The sequence below is a fragment of the Petromyzon marinus genome, chromosome 3, assembly GCF_048934315.1.
Source record: "Petromyzon marinus isolate PM22_M1 ecotype Great Lakes invasive population chromosome 3, UKy_Petmar_22M1.pri1.0, whole genome shotgun sequence".
Lineage (NCBI taxonomy): Eukaryota > Metazoa > Chordata > Hyperoartia > Petromyzontiformes > Petromyzontidae > Petromyzon > Petromyzon marinus.
The window spans coordinates 20690662-20712909 of NC_133669.1; the positions used below are offsets into that span (position 1 = coordinate 20690662).

The window sequence follows — 22248 nt, forward strand, 5'->3', positions numbered from 1 at the left end:
CAATACTATATTCTGTCAAGAAAATACAAAAAGTATTTTTAAACATTAGTTTTTATATGTTATGTTTCGGCCAGGGTCTAATTGTCCACGCTCAACTGACTTTGGCTGTAAATCACCATGGCCCCCTTACGTTGTGGCAAGCCTCGGGGCCGCTTCCTGAAGTCGTGGAGTTCTGCCATTACTCGTACGGTACATTTCATTAAAGCGTGTTTAAAAAAAGAGTATTTCTGAGTATTATTTTTTTCTTCTTTGATTGAGAGACGATATTAAGGGAGAGGGGGTATCGTACGCGTTATTTATAATTCTCCACACGACCACGCTAATGATTAGGTGGAGTTGTGCGATGAAATAACGGAACTGGCTCGGAACCAAAACGTGGCAAAAAAAAATATCAAACGTTCATCCAAAAAGAGAGCCGGCAAAAAGCTCACATTTCCACGGAGCAATTAATTCATCAGCGACCGCCTTCACTAAAATGAGTGAATTAACCGGCCTCCCGAGTCCCGTGGTAATTGAGTAAAGAATACATTTTTTTGTTGTTGACACACATACACAAGAGAGCCTCGTGTGTGCGAGCGCGTGTTTACCACTCACTCAGGGATCGGGTCAATGACGCACGTCTGTATTCCTCCTGGGTGTACACACGCTACCCGCTTCTAAAGTGTTTTTTTTAATAAACTGTTGGGCAAACTCTATATTAAATAAAAAAAATAAGTTACAAGCTGCAAAAAGGTGGGATTGTAAATTTAAGTTGAGATTAACCATCATATGTTCAGCCTCTCGTAAACCCAGCCCCGATATTCTCAAAGCACTCTTGCAAAGGGTACCCAAAAATCAAGAGTAAGCCATGCCCACGTGCGCATTTCCAAAGTGTACCCAAGTTAAATTTTAGTTAAATTTTTTACAGCATTTTCTATTCCTTATTTTTAAATAGTATGTACTGGATATTGTGTCTCTTAACTGTAATTCTTAAATGTGTTAATGTTAGTTGTAATGTTAGTTTTGCCCATTCCTGGCCAGCTGGATCACACTTGGGAAACCAAGAACTTTTGATACACGATACAGTACAGACAAAAAAGCCGTCTTATAATCTACGGAATATGTTTATCGATCGTGAGTGGTGTACAATCATTTATATAATTTATTTGGTGGTGCTACTTCTGCGTTGGCAGGTCACGTGTCTGTTCCACAATCTACCAGCGACCCTGAAATACATGAAGCCCTACAGATAAAATACAGTACTGTACATAAAAATTAATTGGCCAAACATCCCAATCCAGAAATAAAGTGTCTCGGTGAGACTTCCCTTGGTAGGGGTTTGACCACTTTCTGCTGTCCGCCTTGTATGTTGAACTTCTTTCTTACCGTACGTAGCCAACCGTACTAATCGGGAGGTGCAGTTTTTTTACAGTTTGGGTGCAATTTGAAAGAAAGTTACGGCCACTCAAATACCGTTCAACCAACGGTCATTACCAGCTCCACCCACACACCACCACCACACCACTCTTAACTCTTCCACTGACACCCCCATAGCTCTTGCACTGCCACCACCACTCATATCCCTACAGCCACCGTAAGACCACATAAACATACCGCCAACACTACTATTGCCACCACCACCACCGATCTACCACTTAACCAAATCCACCACCCATATATCTACGAACACCACCGCCACCAACACCACTACAGACCTCCACCCGCACCTGTACCGCCACAACGACCACCACCAGCCACGCGCAGCCTCAAAGCCATCACCGATTTCACCAAAACTACCGCCACACATTCCGCGGTCACCAATAGCTCCACTAATACCACCACTACCATTAACCCCATCATCACCGCCACCTAAACCACCACCACCATCAATACCTGCCCATACAACCACAACCACCAACTACCGTTACCACCAAAACCATCCTGCCACCCCCACCGCTGCCGAGGATCTCCACCCTCGCCGTAGAGCAGCGTTGGACACCGCTCCCAAGGTAAGCTCATCCTGCACCGCTCGAACCGAAACCTACGCGGTCGAAGACGGTCAGGTGACAGCCGTCAACTCGGCAACGAGAAGCCGGCTCAAGGCAATGTCAGCTGTTTTTTTTCTTCTTTGGTTCTTTCGGTAAGGTCACGTAGAATGAGAATAAAATAATAAAATAACACAATAAAATTCTCACGACGTTTCGGCCACAACACAAGTGGCCTTCATCAGGTGAAGGGACCGTGCTGTCATGAGGACAGCGTTGGAGTGAAAACAGCCAAGCCCAAGTCGCGTCCTTTAAGCTGTGTGGGAGGAAGCAAAACGCTTTGACAAAGAATTAGCATAAAAATGAGCATGATGTACGTAGGAGGTGCATGGGCCATGATGGACCAGGAGCGGGTGGGGACCATGACGGACCAGCAGCGGGGGGGGGGGGAGTGAGTGGAGTGAGTGAGTGGAGTGAGTGGAGTGAGTGAGTGGAGTGAGTGGAGTGAGTAGGTGGAGTGAGTGGAGTGAGTGAGTGGAGTGAGTGAGTGAGTGGAGTGAGTGAGTGGAGTGAGTGGAGTGAGTAGGTGGAGTGAGTGAGTGGAGTGAGTGAGTGGAGTGAGAGTGGAATGAGTGAGTGGAGTGAGTAAGTGAGTGGAGTGAGTGAGTAGAGTGAGTGGAGTGAGTGGAGTGAGTGAGTGGAGTGAGTGAGTGAGTGGAGTGAGTGGAGTGAGTGAGTGGAGTGAGTGGAGTGAGTGAGTGGAGTGAGTGGAGTGAGTGAGTGAGTAGAGTGAGTGGAGAGAAATAAGCAGCTGTGAAAGTTTAGGGTACCACTAATTGAAAAAAAATTACTGTACCATTGAAAATGTGTATAATGTTTGGTTTGATTTAGAACATCTTTCCAATGATTGCTTAATTTGAAACCATCCTCTCGGTTGAAATTGTGTCTGTGTTTGTAAATCTGAATTGCCTCGTGGACAAATCTCTGATAAAAACCCGTGGGTTTGCAGAGAACCTTGGTATCCCACGGGTATGTATCAGAGATTTGTCCACGAGGCAATTCAGATTTACAAACACAGACACAATTTCAACCGAGAGGATGGTTTCAAATTAAGCAATCATTGGAAAGATGTTCTAAATCAAACCAAACATTAAACTAATTTTCAATGGTACAGTATTTTTTTTCAAGTAGTGGTACCACAAACTTTCACAGCTGCTTATTTCTCTCCACTCACTCACTCACCCCACTCACTCACTCCACTCACTCACTCCACTCACTCCACTCACTCACTCCACTCACTACACTCACTCACTCCACTCACTCACTCCACTCACTCCACTCACTCACTCCACTCACTCCACTCACTCACTCACTCCACTCACTCACTCACTCCACTCACTCACTCCACCTACTCACTCCACTCACTCATTCCACTCACTCACTCACTCCACTCACTCCACTCACTCCACTCACTCACTCACTCCACTCACTCACTCCACTCACTCCACTCACTCACTCCACTCACTCCACTCACTCACTCCACTTACTCACTCACTCCACTCACTCACTCCACCTACTCACTCCACTCACTCATTCCACTCACTCACTCACTCCACTCACTCCACTCACTCCACTCACTCACTCACTCCACTCACTCACTCCACTCACTCACTCACTCCACTCACTCACTCACTCCACTCACTCACTCACTCCACTCACTCACTCACTCCACTCACTCACTCCACTCACTCACTCCTCTCACTCACTCCACTCACTCCCCCCCCGCTGCTGGTCCATCGTGGTCCCCACCCGCTCCTGGTCCATCATGGCCCATGCACCTCCTACGTACATCATGGTCATTTTTATGCTAATTCCTTTGTCAAAGCGTTTTGCTTCCTCCCACACAGCTTAATGGACGCGACCTGGGCTTGGCTGTTTTCACTCCAACGCTGTCCTCATGACAGCACGGTCCCTTCACCTGATGAAGGCCACTTGTGTTGTGGCCGAAGCGTCGTGAGAATATTATTGTGTTATTTTATTATGTTATTCTCATTCTACGTGATCTTACCGAAAGAACCAAAGAAGATGAATCCTTGCAGTCACGAAAGCTTTAAATCGAAATGTAAAAATGTCAGCTGTTGCTGAGAGCGTCCCAAATGAATAGCGAGTTGTTTGAGTTAGTGGTGGAAATTCCACGTTCCGACGACGGGGAAAGTTCGGTGTTTTGCTCTTCCTTCAAGGTTTGTCGTCCTCCGATTAGCACGGTCGGTGACGTGCGGCGCAAAATAAGTTGGACATGCACACAAAGCGGTACTCGTTTTATCGACCGCGGCGAGCTCGGGGCAGTGCTGTGGAATCTACGACACCGCGGGTCGGACGCGGCACGAGACGTCCTGTCGCGCGGCTACTACGGAGTTGAGGGTCGAGCACGGGGGGGGGGGGGGTCGGGGGGGGTCGGGCAACCTTTGAACGTCTTTGACTAAAATAGTTCGAGAGCCGCATCACACGCGCAGGGCTACTTGTACACAGACGCAGACGCAGCAGCGGGTGTACGGCAAAGTGACACACACGCTCTGACTGAAATCACACAAAATAGGTGGTGGAATATACTGCGTCTATTTAGCCACCGCCGCCCCCCCCCTTAGTTATTCTTTAACGATACAGTTCGACTGCTGTACATGGTGTTGTCACCAAGACATTACATGGAGACCCATTCCCTGTCTTATTTAAACCAATTATATGTTTACGTTAAATTACGTTTCGGATATAAGTTTAACAAACAAACACAAAAAAATCGGATGCCCGCAAAGGGCAGTGCCGGATTATCCGAGTAGCAAAATTAACTACACGTGTAGTAGCTACATATGTAGTAGCTACATCTGTAGTAGCTACGTCTGTAGTAGCTACGGGCCCCGCACTTTCAAGGCTCCCCCCGCGCTAAATGCTTTCAAGCTATCAATTCCGGTTCAGTGATTCTGCACTTGCTTCTATTACTATAGTACTATACTGCCTTCAACGTTTATGAACGACCGGGTGTTTAAGGTTAGCGATTTGTCGTATTATCTGGCTGTATAGCAAATGAAAAAAATACAATTACTCTACTATGCAAGTAAACAAAAATTGCGTTTTAAAATTTACATTTTTATTTATTTATTTAGGGCCCCTTTATAACAACACTTGTTACAGGCCCCCCGCACTAGCTTACTCCAGGACACTGGCGAAGGTGGAAGCCAAAGAGCCGCGTGCAGCCCCAGAGCCCCCTGGGGTCCTAGCACCTCCTAACGACCCGGCGGATGACACGTGTCTGCCACCTGCAAGCATCTCATCCGCGCTAAATCGGATACTGGAGGTTGAATATTGAATCGACGCTGTAATGAGATAGCGTCTCGCCGCCTGCCACCGCCGTCACTGCACGGGGGGCGTCTTTACAGTCGGTCGTTAAGTGGCGCCGTGCGTCGTGATTGATGAACGTAGAGTGGCGGTGGAGGGGTGGGGGGAGTGTTGCGTCATTGCGTGGATGTCCACACGGTAGCAGTGGAGCGGTTCGCGCGTTCACGCTACGAACCCTGGCAATGACCCCCCCCCCTCCCCTGGTTCGATCCCCACCCTCACGACCACCATCAACCACCTGTCACGACTGATTAATTATCCGAACCGATCCTGGGCCTCCTCCACCTAAGCCGACTTCGCCATCAAAGAGTAACCTGGTGCGGTGTGTGAACATCGCCGCGAGGGAGACAAAGGCGGTCGGGAGTGGTGCTTGGCCACCCACCCCCTCGTGTGCCGTGCCGGCCTTCATTATGTGGTGCTCGCTAGCAGCACTCGCCCCGACAGTCTGTTCAAGGCTATACAGCGGATCTTTGTCCACCAAAAGTATTTGGAAGTTCGAATCTCTTTGGCCCTCAACAAGGAGAAAGATCCCCCAATACCCCAGGCCGACAGATTGATTGGCCAGACACTGTTACTCAATTCGCCAGGGCTTCATATCTCACCCCGATCATTTCTGGAACTCTTCTAGGCCGGCTTGGAGTAAGAATTATCGGCGTAAGGCACTACCACTAGAGTACGTACAATATACAGGGTGTTTCAAAAAGATGGACCCAATTTAAAAGCAGTATATTTCACGATGGCAACATGTTACAATTACACAAAAACGGTTTAACGAGTTATCAAGTTTTAATAACCATTTTATAAATGCTCTATGTGCCCTCCACCTGGTGTACGGACAACATCGAGACGATAGTTGAATTCGTCCCAAACGCCTCTCTTCTCCCGTTTCCCTCTGAGGTGCGTGGTCGCCCTGTGCTCTTCCCCTTACATAAACAGCAGCCCGTTTCCTCAAATTGTCGCTACCAACGATGAACGCTCTTTGACATTGGCGGATCAATGCCAAAACGCCGTTGAAACGCACGCTGCCCTGCAATTACGGATTCAGCCTTGCTGAACTGCAGAACGCAAAACGCCCCTTGTGTTGCGGTGGGGTCACCATCTAGAGAATGACTTGAGGCTAGGGGTTGTTTGTACGCTGGGGTCACCATCTAGAGAATGACTGAGGCTAGGGGCTGTTTGTGCGCTGGGAGAGGCATCTCGCGGTAATCATTTAAAACTCTATGCCCCGCCCTCTCTATGCCCCGCCCTCTCTACGCCCCGCCCTCTCTATGCCCCGCCTTTTCAAGTGGTCAGAGTTTCATTCATGGGCGGTTCGTGGTTGCAGAGATATCGCGATTTCAAATCGGGTCCATAGTTTTTAAACACCCTGTATATATATACTTATCCGTAATAATCATTTATGCTGTTCCCCTATATTGCTATAATAATAATAATAAACACAACAGGTTGTAGAAAAGTCTTGAGTTTAGTTCGAGTTTACTGCATTCGTTACACGGATGACGATGATGGTAATGATCCCGTTGAGCCAGTTGACATTGCACACGGAAGATTCCGTAAACGCAGCAAGCATAAAAAAAAATCCGCTCTCGTAGAGGATGGGAACATCGAACGTGCCGAAGGAACAAACCCACAACTCGAAAAAACGGCGGCGCAGGTAAACGATCCGAGGAGAGCAAGAGCGAGTTAGATGTGTGGCGTAGTCTCTGCAGTTCGAATATTCCCCGCGATAGTAGTCCGGACTGGTGCGGCTGACCATCACGATTGCCGTTATTGTGTCGCTTGATTGTTAGAGGACTGCGGCCTCACACGACGGGGACGAGTGCGATGATCGAGAACCGACCTCAGTCGATGCAGTTTGGTCTCATTCCGGATCACAACCGAGGTGAGGACAGCTCCGAACCCCTCTCGTCCTCCTCCTACTTCTCCAACTTCTCCCCCACACCCTGCACCACCTCGCGCCCATACGGATTTCAAATAATCATCATCATCACCATCCATGATTTATCTACTGCTGGGTCAAGGCCTCCCATAGCCAGAATCAGAATATTTTACTTAATTCTGGAGGAATCCGATGGAGCTATAAGAGCTTTTTTTGACAGGTGTCCAGTCGGGGGGCGGGTTAGGACGTTACAACAAACAATTCTTCTTCTTTCGTGTGGCGTTGCGAAAAGCAATAGTTTTTTTTATTTTTTCTTAATGGTCGTCACAAATGAAAGCAAACAATTCCTTGAGCTCGTTAGGCGTGCAAAGGACGAGAAATCCATCCTCGTCTTTCACGAGCTCGTGGTGCAGCTCATCGTTCCCACGAGCGTCGATTAACAACAATGAGAGAAGCACGGCCACATCTAACACAAGCAGCGATCCCCCTCCCCCCCACACCCCCCGCCCCTTTGCCGACCTCGTTCGTCTCTGCTACAGCGACCGGACGACCATCGCACCCCACGCCGGGGACTCGGTTAATCCGCGACACTCGCGCTGAGCTGCATACAAGCCGTACTTTTCATAATGACGTGGCCAACCCAGCCCTCTGGTGGCTAGGAGACGTTAACTACCCTCGCCTGGTATGCAGGATGGTCATGGGTTCGGTCCCGACCCTGACTCCTGCTGCTGTATATTTGAAGCGTGTGTGTACCTCTCCCCATGGTCGCGTGGATTTTTTTTCCTCCGGATCCTCCGGGGTTTTCCCCCTCCACATTTAGAATCAATGTCACGCATTTTAAGAGGACTTGGTTGCTATAAATGTCCACGTGATAAGCCACTTCGTTGAGCTATCGTTTGGTGGCCAGGTCTCTCTGAAAACTTGCTACGTAGCTCAGTGGACCTTAACCTGGTAAATTACAAAAAAATGTTAAATCGTTAAATTATTGTTGATACGTTGATACTTGCGTTGGCACTGTACTGTTCGCCTTTTGGCGTTGTTCCCCGGTCTAACGCAGGCGGTGTAAAGACTCGGCCATAAAGGAGGTTGTAGCGTTGGTGTTGGCCAACATCCTTATCAACGCATGTTTGTTTCAATGCTTTTGCAACACGTACGTGCAGTTAATGCAGACTTGATACCTTGCGATAGGTTACCTACATCATTTTGTGTTCGCACATCTTACCGCATCCTGTGTTATTGGCAGGCTTGGGGCTAAAGCTAATTCAGATGTTTTGTTTCATCATCATCATTTTTTGATACTGACACAACAAAACAGGGTGCCGTAGATATTTATTGAACAGTACCACCTAACGTCCAGGGGGCGCGTCCTCGCCTCGGCTGACTCTCAGCGCCGGCACATTTAATCTCAAACCACTTCCAATGCCCAGCCGCCGTTTGTAGCCGAGCAGGGGAGGGGGGGGCACCCCTCCCGGCAGCTGTCCGCACACGGAACAAGGCGACGCAGCTCGGGGCCGAAAACTCGGCGGGCAAGGTTCGCCAATGGTTTTTTGCCAACTGTAAGTGACGTTGCGTATAGACAAAGACAAAGATCCCCCCCCGTCGAGCCTTAACTGAAGACTGCTGGGGCAAGTGCTGTTAGGGAGCCACCTTCAAAGGCCGGCACGGCACACTAGGGGGTGGGTGGACAGCACCACGACAATCTCCTTACTTATTCTAGATTTGAAGCTTTTGTGACTGCAAGGATCCATACTCTTTGGTTCTTTTCGGTAAAGTCACGTAGGTAAAAAAAAACGACAAAAATCACGACGTTTCGGCCACAACACAAGTGGCCTTCTTCAGGTGAAGGAACAGAACTGTCGGGACGACAGCGCTTCATTGAGAAAACGGAATAGAACCAAAGAGTATGTCTCCTTACTGGCGACGTTTGCACATCGCACCAGGTACTCATTTTAAAACGGAATCGACCTGTAGGAGGTCCGGGATCGGTTCAGATACCCGCCACTTGGCGTTGGTCGCCGTGAGCGGGAATTGAACTCGGGTTGCCGGGTTCGTAGCGCAGCGTGCCAACCACTGCACCACCGCTCCCCACAAACAACAACAAACACGCAGCCTGCGACGTTTCAGCAAATTGCCCTTCTTCATAGCATATGAGTGAAAAAGAGCCTATTGCCCGAAACGTCGACTATTACCTATGGTTAAGCCATGCGTGTTTGTTGAAGTACGGAGTTAGCCTGATAACTTTAATCTCAATTGTCTTATGGTTGTTATTGTTTGACATGCATCCCACTGGGATTTTTGCACACAGCGTTGATATACGGTGCTTTTTTCTGGAAGATTTTGCTGGTTTTTTTCCTGGATTCTGTTGCGCGTCGTCACTCTAAGATGTTCTTTGTGCATGTTTTTGTTTGTTGCGGTTGCACCCGAGTCAAGAGCCGCATGGCTCACATGGCTATGCCTAATAAATGAAACTAAACTAAAACCAGAAAAAAATAACTAAATAATGTATTTTTCATTCGCGCTGAGTTTTGGCTCATTGTGCTTGTGCATCACTGTCAGCGCAGATAATAATTAAATGGTTTAAAATCTGAGCACACACAGCCGTGCTGTTTAGAGTCCCATAGTCCACGCGTGGGCCGCTAGGCCATGTACGTTATTGTATTACGTAAGAAGCTCGATTACATTGCGACAACTCGTAGTCATTTTGGGAGGGGGGGGGTCACCTAGAGCTTAATTATTGCAACGCTACCACACCCAGGGAGTGGCCCAACAACATTACTCGTGATGCGTTTGGGGTTGGACATTTGGGGTGTTGGCATTTGTTTAGTCAAATTCACGTGTGTGATGTATACAGTAGAGTGTTTATATCACGGTTGCCGAGCACAGGCCCAAAACGCCAAGTGGCCAGCAGCAGACAGCACTCCGCTAAGATGTAACGGATGAGGGTTAACTCGTTTGCTGGAACCGACACAGGCGATATGCGGGAATTCCAGAGTGGAGCAGCGTGAGAAAACAAGAAGAGACGCCTTGTTTGTGAACTGCATTGTGGTTGGGGTGGCTGCTTTGTGCCCTGTCACAGGGTTTCGTGTTACGTGAAACGCAATACCACCATCGAGGTGAAATGGTCGTCGTTAATCTGAATCCACATATGACCCCATTAGAGCGCTAAAAGCCGAAATAAGAAATAAAACCCCCTGCTAAGGGGCTATTCGAGTGAACTCAAGACGTAAATGAGATTTGGCTTCCCGGCCAGGAGAAGCCAGAGTCAGGGGGGAGGAGGGTTAAGATTGAGGTCGTCCCATTACAGGAGGGCCGTGCGTGGGAGGACAGCACTCGGATGGCGGAGTCACGAAACTGAACGGCCACACAGCACCCTCGAAGCCAGAGTCAGGGGGGAGGAGGGTTAAGATTGAGGTCGTCCCATTACAGGAGGGCCGTGCGTGGGAGGACAGCACTCGGATGGCGGAGTCACGAAACTGAACGGCCACACAGCATCCTCGTTGCGCCCAGCCGCCACCCTAAAGGCCCCGAAGGACTTCTGCGTGACCTCTCAAGGTCACCGTCGCTGGCGATGGCGCATCGACGGTGACCGTGACAGATGGTCACGGTTACGGTGATCAACGTTCATGGTGGTCCAGATGTATTGTGACCTACATTTAAATCTCTAAACCAATTTTTTTTCAAGTAAGGTTGATTTAAAACAGAAATTAATATGCTAACAAAAAGTGAGGGGGGGGGGGTACATTAATTGGGGGTGACAAAACGTCTGTACCACCCGAATACTAAATCGGACATCATCACTTCTGCCAGCAGTCACTCACGTGGCTACCACAGACGTGGGCGGGTTGACTTCAATCGCCACCACACGCACACAATAGGGGGGGGGCAGGGGGGGGCTCAAGACACATTGCTTGTTTATATGACCATACACAGCTGGGCACATTTCACCCAGCCCGATGGTAAACGGACTACAACCGGACCACGACTTAACGCTTCCATCTCCAAAAGGGCCAACAATGGGGAAGCCGCGAATTGCCCCGCAAATAATTCGAGGCAAGAGCGGTAAGCGGCGGCGCACATTGGGACGACTGAAGACCGCTCATAACCGCCGTTGAGTTTGAACTCTCGGAAGGCCCACACTTGGCCAGGCTAACGGACAAAAAGCAACCGAAGCCCCCATTTATGTAAGCTGGAAGGAAAACCTCAAAACGTCTAAAGATTTCATTAAAAAAAAACATTTGACATCTGACGCAATAAAAAAACCGAACGCAACATCCTGAGAGCGGAATAGGAAAGGCGTGGGCCTCGCTGGCAACCAGTAAGATGGAACAACGATTGAGAGAGTTTATCACAGTACCTGTGACCAAAGATAAGGACACCCGCCCTGCTGGAAGTCCTTGAATTCTGCACGAAGTCAAACATTGGGGAGAAGCTGTGCCTCGCTCGCTCCTCCAGCCGCTCAAAGTGCCTCTGGAAGCTCCTTCGTGGGGCCAAAGCCCCTGGGAACAAACAAGAGCTCTGACCACCAAGCGCCACAACTGTGGCCTAACCGATGTGCTGCTGTCACACTCAAAAAGGGCACCCAGGTCACGAAACAAGCTCTCCGGCAATTAATTTAACCATCACCTTGATTCTCGAATGACAAAGCCACGAGGATATGCTGTTGGAAACGGAAATTTCATGAATGTATTTATTAACGAGCTACGTTTCCCCACTACGGTGCCCCTAGCTCCATGTGTTGTGTAAATTAGGGTGACACTCAATAATATTATCGTGCAGCATATGGAAACGTTTCTAGCTTTCTTGGATCACACCGTCTTCTCGCGTTTTGCTACATTCGGTATGCAATACAAGTGTTGGAAATGTCATTCTCACCTTAACACGTATGGACGTAGTTGCTCAGTATCCGTCCACCTGCTATTCTCCGCATATCCACCATCAGTGTGAGTAGGGCCGCCACACCATTTAAAACCATTGTTGGGGTTTGACAGGAGAGAGATGATGATGATATAGCCTTAACAGACTGTAGGGGCAAGTGCTGTTAGCGAGCACCTGTGAAGGGCCTTTGTCTCCCCAGTGGCGATGTTTACACACCACACCAGGTACTCATTTGAGGCTGAGTCGACCTAGGGGAGGCCCGGGACCGGTTCAGATAATCGTCACTGGTGTTGGCCGTTAACGGGAATCGAACCCGTTTCGCCGGGTTCATAGCGCAGCGCGCTAACCACTACACTACCGCTCCCCACAGTGCGCGCGCGCACGCACACACACATATACACACACACATATACAACAACAACAACCGCCATTCGCCACTAAGTGGTGGTGACGTCACCACGACGCTTGTGCTAGGCCATGTGCACCTTGAGGCTACGTGAAGTGTCGAACGCCCGCTGGCAGGAGGCCACGGGGCAGACCCAGGTACCACGGGTCGACTGATTGAGATGACTGGCTGATGCACCACTTGTGCCCCCTACTGTGCCAACCATATACACACACATACACACATACAACAACAACCGCCATTCGCCACTAAGTGGCGGTGACGTCACCACGATGCTTGTGCCAGGCTATGTGCACCCTGAGGCCACGTGAAGTGTCGAACGCCCGCTGGCAGGAGGTCACGGGGCAGACCCAGGTACCACGGGTCGACTGATTGAGATGACTGGCTGATGCACCACTTGTGCCCCCTACTGTGCCAACCATATACACACACATACACACATACAACAACAACCGCCATTCGCCACTAAGTGGCGGTGACGTCACCACGATGCTTGTGCCAGGCCATGTGCACCTTGAGGCCACTTGAAGTGTCGAACGCCCGCGGACAGGAGGTCACGGGGCAGACCCAGGTGCCACGGGTCGAATGACTGAGATGACTGGCTGGTGCACCACCTGTGCCCCCTACTGTGCCAACCTGCTGTGCTTCCGCTCGTTGTGAGCGTCGCTCCTCCGCCCTCCGTTGTTGTTGGAGGGCGACTGCCTCCAACTGCTCAGTAGCGTCCTTCACGAGCCTCCTCCACAGAGGCCGATCTTGACACCGCTGGTACCAGTCATCGGCAAGTCCACTCAGCTCCACGTCCTCCTGTACCACATCACTCCATCTCTTCTCTAGCCCGTGCCGCGCCCGTTTAGCCCCCTCGATCCGGCCGAACAAAAGCTGTTTCGGCATGCGGTGGCTGGGCATGCGGGCTACATGACCCAGCCAACGCAGCCTTGCCTGCCGGAGGAGCTCATCGATGGGACCTTGCCCAGATCTTTCAAGGATTTGTGAGCTCCTCACACAATCCAGTCTGGTTAAACCCAGGATGGATCATAGGCAGGCCAGCCTAAATGTTTCCAACCGGCGAAGATGCTCCATTAAGGGGGTCCACGTTTCGCAAGCGTAGAGAAGGGAGGGAATGACCGTGGCCGAGAAAACCTGAAGCTTAGTGCGGAGCGACAGACCAGGTAGCTTCCACACAGCGTTACGCAACCGATGAAAAGATATTGCCGCTCGACTGATTCGGAGTGAGACCTCTGCTGTTAAACTGGAGCCGGTCATAAGCACACTGCCCAGGTATGGGAAACTCTCTACTCTCTCCACAACTGCCCCATCACCGATTGGGAGATGTGGGGGTGGAGTGTCCGATGGTACAAAATACCCAGGCAGGTGCTTAGTTGCGGTGGGGCTGATGGTCAGGCCCCATCTCTTAGTGGCACGCTCCAGTCTCAGCAGCAGCGTCTCCAACTCCTCCTCTGAATGAGCAGCTATTACCAAATCATCGGCATACATAGCGTGGTTGAGCAATAAGGAGCCATCCCTTGACCACATCCGGGCATCGATCAGCCTCCCATTATATCTGTACCAAATGGAGGTTCCCCCGGTACAGCTATTGAAGGCTTCATGAACGACGTGGTCAAAATAGATGTTAAATAATGTGGGAGCCAGCGGACATCCCTGTCGCACCCCAAGGTGTACAGGGAATGGCTCTGACTCCCGGCCACGTAGTTTTACCCGGGCCCGCTCACCATCATGAAGGTTCTTAATGATCGTGAGCAGAGGGTCAGGGACTCCAAAAGCACGAAGAACAACCCAGAGCCCAGGCCTGCTGATGGTATCATAGGCCTTGACCAGGTCAATAAAGCAGAGATGTAGGTCTTGTTCGAAGTCCCTACACCTCTGCTGTAGCAGACGGACAGAAAATATGGCATCTGTGCAGGACCGCCCTTTCCTGAAACCGTATTCAGGCTCCGCAAGCCTCTCCTCAGCGTGCCTGGCGAGGCGATGTTGAATAATCCTTGCCAGGACCTTTCCCGGCACACTGAAGAGTGTAGTTGTTACAGTCTGTGCGGTCCCCCTTCTTAAAGAGGGGGACCACCAGGGCATCCTTCCAATCCTGCAGAACCCGTCCAGCGGTCCAGACTGTTGTTATGATATCGTATAGGGCAGTCTGTGCACAAACGCCACCCTCCCTCAGCATTTCGCTTGGGAGATCATCTCTGCCCGCTGCCTTTCCTGGTCTCAGACTCCGGATCACCTTCAGTACTTTCTCAAAGTATGGTACTTCAGCCAGCCATTCACAGGGGGTGACTCTTCCAATATTTGAGGCATCGCAGCCTCAGCAGGGTCATCCTCACTTTGTGCCACGGTGTTTTCCTGGCTGAGGGATTTTCCCTCCCCCAGGACCTCACAGAAATGCTCAGCAAATCTGCCAACCTGTTCCTGGGGGTCGGAGATTGGATCACCATTTTTTTCCCCTAATGACGGTAATAGGTATTGCGCTGCAGGTTACTTTTTTGATGAGTTAAATAGAGATTTGTGATCACGGGCCACTGAGGCAGACTCCATCTCCTCAGCAACCCGCGACCACCACCCATCCTTGCAGTGCCTCACGACTCTCCGAACCTCCGAGCGAAGGCTGCGGTAAGCCTCCTCATTCTCCGACGTGGGATTCTGTAGCCGATGACAGTGGGCCTGTCTCTTTTCCTCAACCATCCTGAACACCTCCTCTGTCAGCCAGGGTCTCTGGGGAGGTCTTTACCGCGTACCCAAGGCAGCCATTGCAGCTGCATGAGTCACAGTCCTAAACCTCGCCCATTTACCCTCGACATCAGGAGCAGTGGGGGATGATGCCAATCCCAGCCGCAAGCGATGATGAAATTCTCGCTTAAAAACTTCCATCAAATAACTGAGACCAGGCCACTTTAGGTTGGAATGGGGTCCTGGGTGTACACCCACCACCGGAGTGGAAGAATGGCAGGCGCATCTTACAGATGACTAGTCGATGGTCAGAGGGCAGATCAGCTCCACGGTAGGTCCTGGTGTCAAGGACATGGGCTCGCATCCGCTGGTCCGTCACTATGTAGTCCAGCAGATGTTCTTGCTTGGACCCGGCATGCATCCATGATGTTGTGTGGATGCGCCGATGCCGGAACAGCGTGTTGGTAATTACAAGCCCATGGGCTGCACAAAAATCTAGCAGCCTCCTACCGTTGTTATTGAGCTGATCTGGCCCATGCCCTCCAATCACTCCAGACCAGGTGCCAGCATCATGACCAACTCGGGCATTGAAGTCACCCAACATGATGACTCTATCCCGAGGGGCCACTTTAGCCAGCACCTGTGACAGGAGGTCATAGAAGGCATCTGACTCATCGCCTTTTCCTGCATCCCTCCACGGATGTTCATCTTCGGTGGGGGCATAAGTAACCACGACCACCATTCCTCGCCTCCGGTTGATGGGAAGGCGAGCCCAAAGTAGCCTGGGACTTACAGCTTCCCACACCTCACCGCCATGCTCCCACGCCCCCTTCATTCTTTTGTTCAAAAGAAGAGCCACACCCTGTTATTTGGCAGTCTGCTGCCCCGAGTAGAGGACTGTCCACCCCTCATGGTGGCAGGAGCCAGAGCCGGTCCACCGGACCTCCTGAATGCCACATAGATCCAGGCGGTACTGGTCCAGCTCCCAACAGAGGAGTGGCAGCCTCTCCTCCGCAGTGAGTGTTCGAACATTCCACGTGGCCATCCGTAGTGGCTTTTCGTTGTTTCTGGAGGAGCCCCGAGGGTAGAGATTCAATCTCCTGGCTCCGCCAATTGGGGTTTGGCCAGGAGACGTCGTAGATGCCTGTCCCCCCGGGGCCTCCGGCACAAGCTTATTAGTTACATATTTCAGTTTAACTCGTGGTTTAGTGGTAATTAATTGAAGGTGGAGGGGTTACCAGTCCCTCGCACCCGTCCAGAGCCGGCTGTCTGGCCTACACACATACACACCTACACACATACACACACACACATATATAAACACATACATACACACATACACATACATACACATACACACACAATTAAAAAACACATACATACACACATACACATACATACACATACACACACAATTAAAAAAACACATACATACACACATACAAAGATAAAAAAACAAAGATCCCCGTGTAGCCTTAACAGACTGTTGGGGCAAGTGCTGTTAGCGAGCACCTATACACACATACACATACATACACACATACATACACATACACACACATGGCTTTACCCCCATTGTGGTTCATCAGCACAGAGATTCCCTTCGTTGCGTCTCGCAGGGTCGGCGATACCCGAGCGAGGGTGTCTCGTGCTGTGTGTGACATCTGTTGGTGTCCACGCACAGACAGACAGCTCACAGGCAACTCGCTCACCTCCAGCACAGATACACGAGAGTACCCACCCAGCCCACCCACGCGGGTGTCTCGTGCTGTGCGTGACAGCTGATGGTGTCCACGCACAGACACACAGCTCACAGGCAACTCACTCACCTCCAGCAGATACACGAGAGTACTCACCTGGCCCACCCACGCGGGTGTCTCGTGCTGTGCGTGACAGCTGATGATGTCCACGCACAGACACACAGCTCACAGGCAACTCGCTCACCTCCAGCACAGATACACGAGAGTACCCACCCAGCCCACCCACGACGCCACTCAGCTCCTGCTAAAACACCGACCGAGATGACGCGTGCCGTGTTGGTTGCGCACACGCAGGACGCTCGCCTCGCCCCAATTGGGGCTCCTCGGCACCGCGCGGCGATTGTCTGACGCAAATTTCGTCGTCGCAAGGCCCCCGCGAGCCACTGCAGGCCCCTAGTGGCCTTTAGCGCGGCCCCTGACGTGCGCTGCCCCCCCACCCCCTCCCCTCCCCGATAATACAACACAAATTGTGAAAAACACTCCCCCTCCACCCCCGCCATGATCATCACCATCATCATCATCGTCTTGCTGTCAAACCCCAAACAATGGTTTCAAATGTGTGTTTACCGCTACCGCACTCACACACTGATTGATGTCTTATCGGCGAAAGTGCCTCCCCCCATCCCCCCCCCCGCCGCACTGAAAACGCGTTAAGAAGCACCGCTCTAACCCCACGCGACTCGCGTGCAGCAGGCGGCTGTCCGGCCTCATATCGCTCGGCCCAACCGCACGCGCACATCCACGTGGCGCCCGCGGAGGAGCAGCCGGAGGGCCCCTCCGCCGCGGGGCCCGCGTCCACCACGTGCCCCGCCTGCCAGCACGAGGTGGTCACCGAGACCGTCAGCAGCCCGGGACTCCTGGCCTGGATCTTGGTGGGCATCATGTGTCTGCTGGGGTGAGTGGGTCGGGGTGGCTGGGTTGGGTTGGGTGGAGGAGCAGGAGGAGGCTCGTCGTGGAGGACGCTGCTGCTTGCTGGGCAAGTTGAAAGGCGGTCGCCCGCCAGCAACGACGGAGGGCAGAGGAGCGACGGTCTCAGAGCGATGAGCGGAGCGCCCGGGAAAGATTAAGCGCAGCAAAGTTGGCACAGTATTGGGGCACAGGTAGTGCATCTACCAGGCACACACACACACACATAGATGAATGTGTGTATGTACGTTGAACTTAAATTTCGCAGCCGACGTAGCCAACCGCGCTAATCAGAGGTACAAGGGAAGGACAACAAACTAAAACACAGAAAAAAGCTATTTGAAAGAAATGAATTTTCAATCGAGCTTATTTAAAAGGGCACAGCTCCCAGCGGCTTCCTACTATCGCAAGGAAGAGCGTTCCAGACGGCCGCAGAAGCGCATCCGAAAGCGCGCGATGCCGGTGGCCACCGTCTTTGTTCGATGGCCGAGCCACGGCCACAGCGCCGGTGTGCGCGGGTTCGTGCAGGACCACGCAGCCACGTGGGAGCATGGAATTGCAGCCCAACGATGGATTGTCGCTGCTGCGTCCTCTGCCGATCGCGACTTGGCGCGCGTGCGTGGTTGGTGTCCACTCGTCCAGGAAACCACCACCGTGCCCCCAACGAGATCGGTTGCGTTTCTCCGTGGCTCTGGATGTCTATGCGTTTTACGTAGAGACAATGCCAAAACCAGGATCGGTTTATGCTGCGTGTGCGCAGCACTTGCCCCCAACAGTCTGAAGGCATATACGGGGAACATTTGTCTTTTGTATGCGGAGCGGTGGCGCGGTGGTTGGCGAATTGCGCCACTAACGAGGCGACCCATGTTCCATTGTCCGCTCACAGCCAATTTCAGTTGTATGACTACCTGAAGCGGTCTTAGGACTCCCCTTCGGTCGACTCCGCCCTTAAAGGAGTGCCTGGTCCTGTGTCTAAACATCACCACTGGGGAGACAAAGACGGTCGGGACGTGGTCCTGTCCACACCACCACCTCATGCGCCGTGCCGGCCTTGTTCATGGGTGCCAATCGCCAACAACAGCTCTTGACCCCAGCAGCCTGTGAAGGCCATCACGGGACGCCTTTGGGATAATATTTGCCGCCAGTAGAAAAGTCGTGTTAAGATGTCCAAACACCAAGTAGATGATACCTTTGGCAAGGAATCAAGCATCGCATTAATCACACACGTAACTTGTGGCGAACATGCAAACATTATCTGATAATATCTGGCATTGTGTTTATTACACGCTTTCATTGAACTCACTCTGTCTGTTGTTGTTGTCGGTGTCCTCGTTGTTGTCGTATCCTCAAATCTTGTAACTCAATTTTAACCCACTTGCCAATGTGATATCGACTGCAAACTCCTGGTATACTTATGTCATACTGATGATAATACTATATTCTATCATAAAAAACATATTTTTAAAACATTATTTTCTATATGTTATGTTTCAGTTTGGGTCTAATTGGCCACGGTCCCCTTACGTTGTGGCAAGCTTCGGGGCCACTTCATGGAGTCGTGGAGTTCTGCCATTACTTGTACATTTCATAATAGCGTGTTTATAAACAAGTGTTTTTTTTTTAAACAATATTACTTATTATCAGAGCAGGTTTGTTTGCATGTTCACCACAAGTAACGTGTGTGGTTCATGCAGCACTTGATTCCTTGCCAAAGCTATCATCCATTTGGTGTTTGAACATTTTCGCACAACTTCTGTTTCATTGGCAGAAATGGTAAAACGTCTTATTATTATTCATATTACGGGGGACCGGTGGGGAGTGTCTTTGTTGTCTGTGCGTGTCTGTGCAGGCTTTGGCTGTGCTGTTTAATCCCCCTGTGCCTCACCCCCTGCCACGACATCCACCACCACTGTCCCAGCTGCAAGGCGCGCATCAGCACGATCCGCAGGATGTGATGGGGACGGCACCAACCCCCCACCCCACCTCCTCCAAAGCGCCATCCTCCTCCCGACGTCATCATCCTCGACGCGGGCAGCAGTTGTGACGCGCTCGTGACTCACAGCAGGAAGTTTGCCTCGGTTCGATTCCTCACTCGGGTCGACTTTCTCTGTGCAGTTTGTGTGTTCTCTCTCTGTCTCGCTGTCCCTCCACCGTGTGGATTTCCTCCGGGTTCAGAGTCAGAATAGTTTTTTTTTTTAATCCGGGAAGAATCCGATGAGTTATGAAGCTCTTTTTCACGGTTCTCGGGTTTCCTCCGAAAAGCTAAAAATAAAATAAAACGTACGGTGGATGTAATTTGTGTCGGTCAAGAATCCAATGTGTGGCAGGACTCTGCAAAAAAACAATCTTCGGGACTTTTCTGGGTAAATAAATATCAAATATTGTCAATATCGTGGTCAATGCCACGACCCACTGATAGTGGCAATGCATGGACCACAAGTGCAGGGTAGAACACACTCGCTTAACATCTAGAGGTGGGATTCGGATCACTGTTGTTATTGTGTTAGAACAATGAGCGTCTTCATATTTATATTTGCAAAGCTCACGTTCTGCTTACGTGACACAACCTTGCTAATGGGCTGTGGTGGATTCCCGACTCATTTGTAATGAACGCGATCTAAACCGAGGAGAAAGAAGAAACCCCCCTTTATTATGAAAACGAAAAGCACCGTTGAATTAATATTTAATTGTAGTTTTTACTTCGTTACCTTAATTCTGTCACACAACTGCGGTATAATAACGTTTAAATCACAATATGAATTGACGCTTATAAAGTGCGTTTCACCCAGAGGTCGCAAGGCGCTGCAGACTGCTAAAAGCAAGTAAGTTAATAATTAAACTCACGCAATTCTAAAACCTAATATATCACGCAGCGGGCTCTTGATTTAACCACGGATACAAATACCACCCCCGCCCCCACACTCCCAAAAGGCATAACAAATTTGAACAAGGAGAAAATACCTTTAAGAAAAAATACACCTTCAGGCGGGATTAAAATAAACGTGACCAGGCAGACCTCTTCTTTGGTTCTTTCGGTAAAGTCACGTAGAATGAGAATAAAATAATAAATTGATAAAATAAAATAACACAATCATATTCTCACGACGTTTCGGCCACAACACAAGCGGCCTTCATCAGACAGTCTCGTCCCCTTCACCTGATGAAGGCCGCTTGTGTTGTGGCCGAAACGTCGTGAGAATATTATTGTGTTATTTTATTTTATCAATTTATTATTTTATTCTCATTCTACGTGACTTTACCGAAAGAACCAAAGAAGATGAATCCTTGCAGTCACGAAAGCTTTAAATCAGGCAGACCTCGTTGAGCGCTCGAGGTGCGTTCCTGGAGACGTGAGCGCTAATCGAATCGACGCTAAAAGGGGGCCATTATACCCACTGTTAACACGGGTATCGTGTGGCAGGCGCTGCTGGTTGGGTTGTCACGTCACAGGATCGTGAGAGGTTGCGGAAGCTTGGGGAGGCTTTCATCCATCCAGCAGTGGATTGACCATGGCGGCTGATGATGATGGTGGTGACCAGTGAAGTGATACGCCCATGGACCCCAAATGAGTCAGCAGCACCAAAGACAAAGATTCCCCACCCCGTAGCCTTTATAGACTGTCGGCGCAAGTGCTGCTAGCGAGCAGCACCTGTGAAGGCCGGCACTGTGGCAAACGAGGGGGTGGGTGGCCAGCACCACGCCCGGCCGCCTTTGTCTCCCGAGTGGCGATGTTTAACTACACCACCACTGCACTATCCTGCATTGTGAATACAGAAATGTTTCAAAAGCACGGCACGGTGATCATTGACTCGTTCATAGTGTACTTGGAGCTCTTGACAATACTCGCAGCGGTGTTGATGCAAGTGTAACGACTCTGACGACGAAGTAGTCACAATAAAGGGGCCCGAGGCTTCGTATTTGTCTTCCAGCTTGGATGTTCCTCCGAACGTCCCCGCTCCCCGTGCTGTCTTCCCTTTCATATTCCTCAGCCCCCTTTCTCGAACCTTCTCGTCCTTCATAATAGAGGATTTTTTGGGGGGTTAGATCGCGTAAACAATATATAAATGTGTCGTTAAAACCCGCCACCACCCGACACAGCCAACTAGTAAGGGTTGTCACGTAAACATAACGTGGCCAATTCGTTATTAGTACAGCACACCGGTGTGTTGGAGAGCCAAGACACAACATTTACAATCTGAGTACGACGTTTCGCCAGTAATTACAACTCGCTTCATCAGGCGACATACAGATTTGTGGAGAAGAGACCCACCTCTCTCTCTCTCTCTCTGCCCCTCCCCCCCTCTCTATTTGAGACCTGGACACAGAGGCATTGGGTCTCTGTGTGTCTATGTTGTGTTTCTCTCTGTGTGTGTCTCCAGTTTAACA

The 22248-nt window shown here is 50.5% G+C and overlaps 1 protein-coding gene across 2 annotated transcripts; it reads left to right on the forward strand.

Annotated features, from left to right (window-relative positions):
- Positions 1 to 1220: 1220 nt before the first annotated feature.
- Positions 1221 to 21759, forward strand: LOC116956852 (lipopolysaccharide-induced tumor necrosis factor-alpha factor homolog). 2 transcript variants are annotated; one of them, XM_032978705.2, is made up of 4 exons: positions 1221 to 1988; positions 7145 to 7236; positions 17647 to 17851; positions 19712 to 21759. In XM_032978705.2, the coding sequence occupies exons 2-4, from the start codon at positions 7179 to 7181 to the stop codon at positions 19815 to 19817; spliced, it is 369 nt and encodes a 122-aa protein (XP_032834596.1). In that variant the 5' UTR covers positions 1221 to 1988; positions 7145 to 7178; the 3' UTR covers positions 19818 to 21759. The 2 variants fall into 2 exon arrangements, with proteins under 2 accessions (XP_032834596.1, XP_032834604.1); XM_032978713.2 differs by having other exon boundaries at positions 17650 to 17851.
- Positions 21760 to 22248: the final 489 nt, after the last annotated feature.

Bases quoted from the DNA above. Each gene is read 5' to 3' on its own strand.
- LOC116956852 (XM_032978705.2), top strand. From the start codon at position 7,179: ATGATCGAGAACCGACCTCAGTCGATGCAGTTTGGTCTCATTCCGGAT. The intron at 7,237-17,646 runs GTGAGGACAGCT...ACTCGCGTGCAG, and splicing joins CATTCCGGATCACAACCGAG to CAGGCGGCTGTCCGGCCTCA. The intron at 17,852-19,711 runs GTGAGTGGGTCG...GTGTCTGTGCAG, and splicing joins GGCATCATGTGTCTGCTGGG to GCTTTGGCTGTGCTGTTTAA.